The sequence below is a fragment of the Spermophilus citellus genome, assembly GCF_964194105.1.
Source record: "Spermophilus citellus genome assembly, chromosome: 14".
NCBI lineage: Eukaryota > Metazoa > Chordata > Mammalia > Rodentia > Sciuridae > Spermophilus > Spermophilus citellus.
Window position 1 is genome coordinate 26197919 of NC_138194.1, and position 11806 is coordinate 26209724.

The 11806-nt window shown below is 37.3% G+C and overlaps 1 protein-coding gene across 1 annotated transcript; it reads right to left on the bottom strand.

Moving 5' to 3' along the window:
- Positions 1-11163: 11163 nt before the first annotated feature.
- LOC308633422 (uncharacterized protein) lies at positions 11164-11540 on the bottom strand (the record flags this gene model as incomplete). The annotated part of the gene is made up of 2 exons (XM_081266239.1): positions 11164-11253; positions 11472-11540. The coding sequence occupies 2 exons, from the start codon at positions 11538-11540 to the stop codon at positions 11164-11166; spliced, it is 159 nt and encodes a 52-aa protein (XP_081122365.1).
- Positions 11541-11806: the final 266 nt, after the last annotated feature.

The following is an 11806-nucleotide window of genomic DNA, read 5'->3' on the forward strand; positions in this document are numbered from 1 at the left end:
CTCATGATTTTTTACCAGCCTTTCTGAGTTGGCTAGACTCTTTTCAAGATGATATATTTTGTCTTCATTATCTGACGTTCTGGCTTCTACTTGCTCCACTCTGTTAGTGATACTCTCAATTGAGTTTTTAATTTGGTTTATCGTTTCCTTCATGTCTAGAATTATTGTTTCATTATTTTTTATAATCTCTATATCCTGATAAAGATGCTTAACTTCTTCTTTTATCTGTTTATGTAATTCATTCTCAATGTGTTCTTTCGCTGCTTGAATTTGCTGTCTCGTATCCTCTTTAAGGTTCCATTCCATTTGTCTAAGGTGTTCCTTGAGTTCTTTATATGACCATTTTTCTGATGATTCTAGGTCCTCCTGAATATTTAGGCTGTCCTGCATTGTTTGTACTCCTTTTCTTCCTTGCTTTTTGAAGCTGCTCATGTTACTTCTTGTTCTGTTTGACAGCTGAGTTACTGTTTACTCCTATAGATTTATTTGATGCTTGGGAGGAAAGGTATTAGAAGGGAAGGGAAGAAGTCACTAAAGAGAATGAGAGTAAGCAGGCAGAATTCAAGGAAGGGGGAATAAGAAAATTGAAAAGAAATGAAAAGACAAAAGAAAAAAAAATAGAAAATAAAAAATGAAAAAATAAAATAATAATAATAATTAAAAAAATAAAAATTAAAATTAAAAGAAAAAAATTGAAAAAAATATAAAAAACAACAAAAAAAGAAAAATGAAAATGAAAGAAAAAAACCCAAATCAAAAAAAGAGAAAAAAATACTAATAAATGCAGTCTTAGAGTTTGATTAACTTCTCTTCCAGTACGTGGCACTGTGCCTGCCAGGCCAAGTTTCTCCTGTCAATACGCGGGAACCAATCACTGTGCAGCAGCTCCTCCCAGACTGGGCGAGTCTCCAATCCTGAGTGCCTAGGGCCTCCTCTTGTGTCTAGTCACTTCCCACTTTTCCTCTAGCCAGGCCCCTCTCACGGGTGCACTCACCACAATACTGGCTACACGCCAGGTCTGCTGCTCCCGGGAGCCCTGTTTTCATGAACGACTGGGCACACTCTCCCAGTTTGCCATTCCCTCAGACCCTAAGTTTGTAGAGCTTGGGGCTGAGAATTCTCAGCGAATTTTACTTGCCCTCCGGTAGCCACGCCCCTGGTAGCTGGTGCAAGAGACCTCAGTTGTCAGCACTGGTGGGAGCGGTAGCTGGGAGTTCCGCACCGCGGCTCCCGCGCCACGTCTGATTCCCTCGGTCTGGCTATTGCGCTCACGGGAGAGCTGGGAGGGGCCCTTACGGGAGAGCTGGGAGGGGCCCTTAAGGTTTCCCCGATGTGTGGAGAGGGAAGGCTAGGGAATTACACACCTGTAGCCGCAGGTTTCAATGAAGTAATCTCCTCCGCCGCAGTCTGATGACGTCAGTTCTCTGCCATGGTGGTATCTCTTGCAAATGGTGACAGTTCGTTTCCCTTTGCCGGGCAACCAATGCAACGGGTGGGTCCTTACTGTCTCTCCCAAGCCCCGTTTCAAACCTGTGGCCACTACCTATGAAGGCTCGGTTGGCATTTACCTCCGTAGGATCAGAAGGGCTGACCAGTTGCTTCAGCCGGATGGATTAGTGCTGAGTCACAGCTGTTTGTCTGCGGGAAGCAGGCGAACAGGAGCTTGAATTCAGCCGATCCGGGCTCAGTGTTCTGAGAGGCCCAGACTGTTCGCCCCAGATCCAGGTCAGCTCAGCATTGCCTAGTGATCCTGAGCAAACAGAATTTAGATTGTTTACGACTCCCTATGCCTGCACAGCTGAAGAGGTCAGAGACTTGATCTCTCCGCGCCCACCGCCATGTTGGACTCTGTGTTATCCTAAATACCATTATTATCCTTAATAATCATTTGATTATCACTGTGGCTCTTGGGTAAATAATACTGACTTATCAGTTCTGAAAAGAATCTACTATCATAATTGAAGAAAGAACAATGAAGAGATATACAAAATTTATGACAATCCCAATAATAAATTGTGATGTTGAAAAAACAAAACCATCATTAATTAAAAATAGGAACAATTAACTACACTAAATAATCTTTCCACTCTTTCTACAGAAAATATTACAAAGTTTATGTCAATAAATATGCTCAAAAAGGTAGGAAAAAGAGATGATACAGGAATGGTAATCAATAAAAAAATTAAAATAAATTTTATAATAAATCAGTACCTGGAATTTGTTTTGCTTTCAATATCCATTTGAATTTTTAAAAATTATCCAAAGTTCCAGTCCCCAATATGGGTCTGTGTCCTTATAATTATCTCAAAGTTTGTTTGCAGAGTTTTTCCACATTGTTATTAAAAATTTGGCCTCCAATTTGACCTTCAGTCACATAAATCTCTCACAATGCTTTGGGTATATTTTCAACTTATCTTCCTGGAGAATCTGTCTGAAAACAGCCTGCCCGCTCCAGTCTGCATGGGTCAGCTTCTAGCTCTGGTCCAGAGCCATCATGCCCAAACTCCTTTATTCACATCCCAGGTACCTCGCTGCTCTGCAATAAAGATCCTGTTTCCGGCATCCACATTGCTTTCTTTCACTGTGTAAAACCTTAGTTTTTAGAGCACATCCTTTCATACTCTTGAGATAGGGTTCCTAGGAGTTAAGAAGATTTGAAGTCTTGCATATTTTTCAGACATATTTATTCTACCTTCACACTTGACTGATAGTTTGGATGTGTGTAGAAATCCAAGTTGGATCATTTTCTTTTATCCAGAAATCCTCCAGATGAATCTCAAAAATATAGCACCTGTTACACACTATGCTCCATTTTCCTTCGCTTCCCTTTGTATCTTACTCTGGTTTTCCTTTCCCTGTTTTTGTAATTTTTCCTTGATTAGCACAACATTTCCTTTCATTTTATATTCAATCTGTACAGTTTTTCAGGTCTTTTGTTCCTTTGAGATAGTTGAGATAAATTCTCTGAACTTAGCATATGCCCCGCTGTTGCCAACCCCTGTTCATCTGCTCCTCAGAGCGTAAACTCGAGTGAATCACTTTGTTTGGTGCAGCCTGGTCAGCAGCAGCTGTCCCTTGGGTTTTGGGTAGGTGGACTTATGAATGCACTTAAAATCCCTCCATCAGTGTCAGTCAGTCTACATCCTTGGAGGCATATTGGATTTTCCCCATAGTTCAGTAAAGCCACAAGACAATTTGTTTCAGGTCTTCAGGAATCCATTTCAGGTTTTCTAAGGACCATATAGCTCCATTCCTCAAAGATGAAAAAAGAGGAAAATGTACAAAGGAGGTCCCCAGCAAGGGAGAAGGACTTCGCCTTGTGCTCTGGGGCTCCTCCCCTATCCAGCGGGCTCCCTGCTCTGTGTAGAAGTGTATCTTACTTTCTCTTTTGTTTTCTATTCAGATAACTGATTCAGACAAGAATCATCAATGGATGTTTAAACTAGTGAGATAAAAATCAGATAAAATAACAGAATATTTACACACTCTCAAAATATCTCTGTACAAGGCATTAACACTTACAAAGATAAAGTAGTAACTTTGTTCTGAAGGAGTCCAGCAGACGTCATCTCACCCACATGAGCAAGTCATAGGACAGATCAGCACAAAGCCTTCTGACATACTGCACTATAAGGAACACATCGCTTCTGTGGTATTCCTACCCAAAACGGATAGCCTGAATCAAATCATGAGGAAACATCAAACAAACCCAACTTAAAGAACATTTGGAAAATTAACTGGTCTTTACCCTTCAAAAATGTCAGGGTCACAAGAGAAAAGGACTAAGGAAATGTTCCAGATTAAAAGGAACTGGAGGACATTTTGTTAAGTGAAACAAGTCAGGCACAGAAAACAAATACCACATGCTCTCACTCATATGTGGAAGCTAAAATGCTGATCTCAAAGAAGTAGAGAGTAAAATAGTGGTTACCAGAACCCAGGAAGGAGGGCAGGGAGGGAAGGATGGAGAGAATGGTTAATGGACACAGTTAAATAAAAGGAATAACATCGAATGTTCAATAGCACCGTGGGAAAAACATAATTAGCCATTATTCATTGTGTATTTCAAAATAACTAGTCAAAAGGATTTTGAATGTTCCCAACATCAAGAAATTATAAATGTCTGAGGAGACACCTATGCCAATTACTCTAATATGATCACTACACATTATAGTCACATTGTACCCCCATAAATGTGTACAATTACTATTTATCAATTAAAAATAAATTTTTTAAAATAATATGACTAAAGACACATGACAATTAAATGCAATGCATGATCCCAAATTTAGTATTAGACCACAGAATCTCTTTGCTTTATTTTTGTAGTTATTTATTGTTTACTGTAATGAACATTTTTGAGGTAACCAGAATAAGTCTATCAATTATATTACTGCTAATTTGATAATTTTGATCTTGCATAGTGTGTATGTAAGATATAAAAAATAATGTCCGTGTGTTTAGGAATATACACTGAAATATGCATCAGTAAAGAAGCTGTATGTTTATAAATATCACAAATATTTCATTAAAATGTAAATATGGGCATATAGAGAGAAACAGAGAAATAGATGTATGGAATTCTTCATGCTTACAGTTTTTGCACTTACAACTTTTTCTAAGTTGAAATCATTTCAAAATAAAAAATGTAAAATGTCAGTACTAAAGTATGAGCTCCTTAGGGTCTATTTTCAAGGTGGTAATGAGAAAAGCTGTGGTGTAGGATTCACAACCCAACTTTAGCAGTAACTAGGCTCTTTGTGATCTTGAAAATTCTTCCTTGCTTCTCTGAAAACCTCAGCTTCTTCTCCTGAACAATGGCAATAACAGTAACCACCCATAAGGACTCTTGGGTGTTTTTATTTGTATATGTTAAAGATATATAATTGTGGGTTTTACTGTGGTATGTTCATATGTACATAAAAGCACAATTCCATCAATTTTACTTCCTAATACCTCTCACACATACACCCACCTCGCTCCTCCTAACCTCTTCCTCTATCAATGGTCTCCCTTCTACTTTCATGACATCTTTTTTTCCCCTGTTTTTTCTTTTACCTTCCACATACAAGAGAAAACATGCAATACTTTTCTCTCTGATTCTGACCTATTTCATTCAAACTTCTGGTCTCTAGTTCCATCAATTTTCCTGAAAATGACATAATTTCATTTTACTTTATAGCTAAATAAAACTCCATTGTGCATATATACCATAATTTCTTTATCCATTCATCTGTGGGAGAACCTATGCTGATTCCATAACTTGGCTATTGTGCATTGTGCTCTGATAAACATGAGTGTGCAAGAATTCCTATATGCTGACTTTAACTTCTGGAAAGTGATCAAGGAATGGTGCAGCTGAGTCATATGGTAGCTCGACTCTAAGAGCTCTAGAAAGAACTAAATGAGAGAGCATATTCAAAGCACTGAGACCAACACCGACTCAGAGAAGTGCTCCCATATTTGTTGCATGAATGAATGGCACCCTCTTCAAAGACAAGGGAGCCAAGGCAGAGAGACATTTCCCCGCCCAGTGAGCACATACTCCCTGCATCCTTTTCCAGCTTTGTAACAGCCCTAATGTTTACGAAATGAAGAGAAAGTGATGTAAAGGATAGAGAATGAAGGAGGAAACAGAGATGTAACAAGACCTGACCCTACAACAAGCACTGTTTTCATGAGCGAACTCTAAAAGGAGACATAGCACAGAACTGTGGGGAAAGATGGTCAGTCAAGTTTCCTTTTCTCTTTACTCCCCCTCTCAGCATTTTGAGAACTTTAAAACTAATTAATCCTTTGATATTTCTACCACATTTCTATATTTTCTCCAAGCAATGAATATCAACTTATCTGTTGTAATTTGAACTGAAGACTCAGTTAAAAAACAAATCCTCCAAAATCCTACTGAAAGGATTTAATGCTCAGACATTTTCCTGTAAGATAAAAACTATAAATATGTACATATTTTTTAAAAAATAAAATGCACTCCATCCAGATTCTCCCAAGTACTCAAAACTACAGGCAACCTATAACTTTAAGTTACCTCATCCCGACCCAATTAAAATTTCAACTGGTCTACATGTTATTGTCTCAGAATCATAATTATGTTTATGCCTTTTGAACAAGCTGATGAAAAGAAACATTTGCTTAAGGTTCCCATCAATGAATGCAGAGCTTAGACTAGTCTTTAGTTTATACAAACGTTATGCTTATTAATTCAGAATATTCATTCAGTTATTGAAACATGATGACAAAACTATACAGTGAAAGACTGATTCCCTATTATACATATTAGCTTTGTGCAAAAATCCTTTGGCTTGGGAATAACTGTCCAAGTCTCAGAATTCATATACCTCTTTGAAATTTTTAAACTGTGATTTAGGTATCAAAACTATAACATCAATGCTCTGCATACACAGATAGATTATAAATTATCAAAATAAGTCCATCTGACTAAGAACTCTCCAGCTGGATTTCAGCTTAAGAAATTCTAAAACTGCCTATGTGTAGCCCAGTCCATGCCAACATCCACAGCATCCTTTTAATTAAAAGCCAGTGATATGACTCATGCCACCTGTTTCATTGATCCTGCTAGATCCCCATTTTGGTCAGAGTTCTCTTTTGAGGATTAAAACTTTTATGAAAACAAATAGCAAATATTTATTCAAATTGATTACTATTATTTCATATCCTAAAAACTACATTTTCTACTATAAAATTACATTTATCTATGTGGATTTTAACAAGCCAAGGATTATTCAAAGTAATAATCACAGTGGTGAGGAGAGCCAGTAGCTAAAGTAATTATTATATATGTTCCATATTATATATGCTTTCATATATATAAGAAAATGTCCTTAATAAAATTTGTTACTGACCCACAAGAGATTTTTTTTAAAGTGCTTACTGAGACATGTTTCAATGGAAAATTTATATCCCAGTGAGTATTTTTGGTAGAACAAAATATAACAAATACAGGGAGAAATGAATGGTAAGAGGTAGGGGGAGGAAAGAAAGGGCATAACTGTACTTTTATGGCAGGATTAAGATGCCACAAAATTAACTGGTGTAGCTCTCTAGATTTTAAGTTCAATGTATTACAGAGATTTCTGCAGAAGTCTGTCCTTAGATCAGCAATCTGCTCCTATTTAAAGAGTTCCATTAGTAGGATGTGCAGACTATATATCTATTACTTTATTTTTCAATAAGTCTTGTCACTATTTTATTCAGTAATGATAACAAGAGCAGAAGTAAAGGGAAGAGAAGAAAAAATAAAGTTCAAACTCTGCTGTGTGTCTACAAAAGGTAAAATCTTTATTATTTTATCAATGCCAAAAAGCAGGACCCCTCACAAACCACAGGATCAATGATTCCAATTTCTTCCTTCCACTGTGCTTTAAAAACTATTTGGAAGGTACTTAGAAAGCTTTCGTCCAAAAAAGGAAAAGAAAAGCAGGGACAGAATTTATGGAAATCATAAGGAGATCAGTAGCAGAAAGGGACCTAGGGGTGACAGGTGGGGAGGGAAGGGAGAAGTGCTGGGGAGTGATACTGGCCAAATTATGTTGTTATATTGTGTATGGTGTGACTGTACAGATATGTAACAATAAATCCCATCAGTATGTGCAACCATAATGCACCAATAAAAAAATGAGGAAAAAAAGAAAGAAAACTAATAATGATAATAATAATAATAATAATAATAGAACAAGACTACTCCCACCTTCACGATTTATGTAAGAAACAAGATCTAAAACCGTGATTTGCAAAGGTCAATGTTTGTGAGTGACAGCAAGGGTCTAAGGAAGGCATCACTCAGGGATTTGGTCATTCCCTGGTAGGCTAGCAATCTGCACCTAAAGGAGCTCTTGGGGGGACTAGGGCAAGAGTTAGGGACTCTACTCCCAAAAGTCAATCTATGAATCATGAGAGCAAATAAAGTCCAAACCAGAACACAGGGTTTGGATTGTAGCCTCTCCCTGCCCCCTACCCATTCAAATAAGAGCTTGACAAAGGGCCAGGCCTAGTGGCACATACTTGTAATCCCTGAGACTTGGGAGGTTGAGGCAGGAGGATTATGAGTTCAAAGCCAGCCTCAGCAATTTATCAAGGCCCTAAGCAATTTAGCAAGACCCTGTCTCTAAATAAAATATTTTAAAAAGAGCTGGGGATGTGGATTATTTAACTGCCCCTGGGTTTAATCCCTGATACCAAAAAAAAAAAAAAAAAAAGCAAAACCAGCCAACTCAATACCCCAAGTGGACACTTTTGTGAATACATCCTTCTCTTCACCCACCCACGCACATTAGCCTGTTATATGAATTCTTTGGTGTTTTCCTTCTGCTGCACGCATTATGCCATACAGGGAAGTGAAATGAGCTGAGAGTTCAAGGGCACTTTTAACTGGAACCAGAAGAATTGCTGCAGTTGCCTGGGAAACCTTTGCAGACAACGATACTTGATATGTCAAATATCTGAAGTCAATATGAGCCACAGTCACTCAGAAGGTAAATCCAAGAAAGCAAATGGACATATGGGGGGTCACTTGGCTTGTAAAAGTGGTTCCAATTTGTTATGTACTCATGAACTTTTGAAAAGAGAAAAGAATTTTATAATTCTAATCTGCCTAGAAAAATGATAATCTCCAATGATGACTTTCAGGATACAGGATAAAATTCAGTATAAAGACATTTAGCTATTATAAATATTTATTCATAGGTCAATGAGTTAGGGTTTTATAATCATCCTCAAATAAAATATAACATGCTTCCAAAAAGTCCTCTAAATTCTTTGAGACCATCTAGTATGTTTTTCCCAGATTTCCAATATATGTCCAACTGTCGAGCATTACATGTCTTATTATAAAACAAAAAAGTTTACCATAATAATTCTGAAAAGAAAAAAAAATTAACAAGTAGAACAACATGATATTGTTTTGCATGAAGGAAATAGGATCTAATGAAAAACTTCCTAAACTGTTAGTTCAAATGTTATATTTGATAAGAGATCCTTCCCTGAATCTGAATTTAGGAGTTTTCATCAGAAATATCATCCTGAAAAATCTGTGAAATGAGACCTTGTGCACATTTCTGGTACTAGAAATCATAGTCTTTTGTAATTTCAAAAAAAGAAAAACTGAAATGCAATATCAGGAACCTAAGAGAATTATGATTTTTTTCCCTCGTATCTTGACACTTAACATTGTGAGAAGCCTGTTTAAGGATTAATGTGTTGGAAGTTTTTAATTATCATTTTAGACATATATGATTTTGGTAAAAGATATTGTTCAAAAAAGAATACTTTTAAGTAGATATTTTTTCTTTAGGTTTTTGAACGTGTATTTGGAAACATTTCAGAGTTCATTACTCTGCGCTGCCCTCTGCTGGTAAACTTCTATAAGTGGTTTTCAGAAAACAATCCACCCTCCCACATCCCTGCTCCCCAGATTGGTCAAGACAGTGCTCAAGGGGCTGAACTTCTCATTTCTTATGTGGTACTATATAAAGTTGCATTTCAGTTAAAAACAAACAAAGTAAAGATTTATTTGGGGTTTTGGATCTTTGATTTTAATTTTTATTTCATATTAGAGATATAGCTCTTTCCAGATAATCCACACACCACAAACTGAAAATGTTTTTATCTAAAAAGTTTGGTTATCTAAAAAGTTCTGTCATCTAAAAATTCAGTAAGGAGCTAGGCACAGTCGTCCATGCCTATAATCCCAAACACTCAGATGGCTGAAGCAGGAGAATCACAAGTTCAAAGCCAGTCTCGGCAACATAATGAAGCCCTTAGCAACTTAGTGAAATCCTGTCCCAAAATAAAATTTAAAAAAAAAAATGAAAAGAGCTGGGTATGCAGCTTGGTGGCAAAGCATCCCTAGGTTCAATCCCCAGTACCAAAAAATAAATAAAAATAAAGTTAGTAAGGAAAGCAGCATATTATTTTGAATTTATTTAACATAGGGTTAATTTGCTAGGAATATCCTTGTATCTCAGCTGCATGAACATGGCTTACATGAGAAGCACTTCTTTTGCATTAAGTATTCTAAGTTGATCTGAAGGGACCATTCCAGTTAATCTGATAGCAATTTATCTGAATTTGTTAGAAAGATCAAGGCTCTGAGTTGTATGCAACAAATGTATCCACCAATTGCTCAGAAATCAGAAGCTCTTTTCTGTCAGAACACCTGCTGTTAGCCTCACTTTCAGTTCCACTCTAGTTGTAACTGCTTTTCTTCACCCACAATCATGAGACATAAAACTGACACAGTCCCGAAAACCAACAGCTTGATTTCCATGCATGCTGGAAACAATCTTGTTATAATGCTAATGTTATGTATATACAATATGTCAATAAATAAAAGTGTTTACTAAGCTTTACTTTAAGAATCTCAAGTTGTATTGGTCATAATGACCAATACAATCTTTGTCCCAAGCTTCATTCAAAACACCCAATTCAAGGGTTCTAAATGATGTTCATTTTTTAGTGAGTGAAAAGTTGCTAGGGATTAAAAAACAAATCTCACTGCTCAAGGGAAGAACCATAAAGTTTGATTTCTCAGTGTCTAGATTCCAGTAAAGAGACATACAGCACGCATATGTTGCAGGTCTCCTATAGCGACAAACAAACGGTTCAAGTATTCAACATATCTTCATATTTGATGTTTATTATATGTAAGCAACAGATGTACTTCTCATCTGAGCACCGTAAAAAGTGATTTTTTAAAAAATTCTAAATAGAAAATGAGTCAGTCTCAGTGCAAATATAAATCCAAAAGTAATTCCATACTATACAAGTAACATTTGCAGTATTACACACTTTGACGTTCTTAGCAGAATATCATGATCTGTCAAGTCCCTTCCATCCCAATTACCATGTTCTCTACTCCTCCACAGCTGACATTAGAAACAACTCCAGGTGACCGCCCATTGGCACAGTGGACATACACAGGGCTACCATGTCCATGCCTATAAGAGGGAGGGGCAAAAGGTGGGCCCCTCCCAACTCCCCACTCAAAAATCAGTCCTGGATGATGAGGTGTATTTTCCCCCCAAAGTTCAAACCACCATGAGATGTGATAAAATAACCAAAATCTACTTTTGACAATATTTTTTTTTTGCCTTACCTTTACCTGGTGAATGCCTACAGGTGTGTCAAAGATTATCTTTTCCTGGATATGTTCCAAAATGCTCTTATGCTATTTCTCTTTGGATTTCTCCACGCTGCCCGATTCAGATATTTTATTACCTTCTAAAGAAGAAAAAAATGTGCACATGAAAATTAACATAAGAAAACCATTGATTTTTACTCATATCTAAACAAATGCCAAATCAATGTAAACTGCACAACACTACCAAGCACTTGTTTTTGTGTAAGGTGGCAGAAACCTGCTGTTGTAGCTTTATTAAAAGCTCTATTTTCTGAGATGTAAAATACTCAGTTATCTCCATCAGGTTTTTCCTCCTTACCTCTAGTGTTCCCGTGAGGTCACATTCTGTTAAAAACATCCTGCCCTTCTCCCTACAAAAAGTTTCCATAGAATCAGAAAGCAGAAGCACTGCAACTTGCTAACTTTGCTCTGTGTTATTTACCAACCGCACAAAGAAAATGCTGTCTATTCAGAACTCATTTCAAAACTCTTTTCACTGAGAGTGAGCGAACAAGCGGGCTCATGTCCCGAGCCACTGTCACATCCCCAGAGGTCCGGTGATGGTGCGGGGCCGGCGCTGAGTGGCACGGCCTCCAGGGCTTCCTACAAGGGTCCCTTGTAAACAGTCCTAGACCTCAGACCTCGCAGATCTGG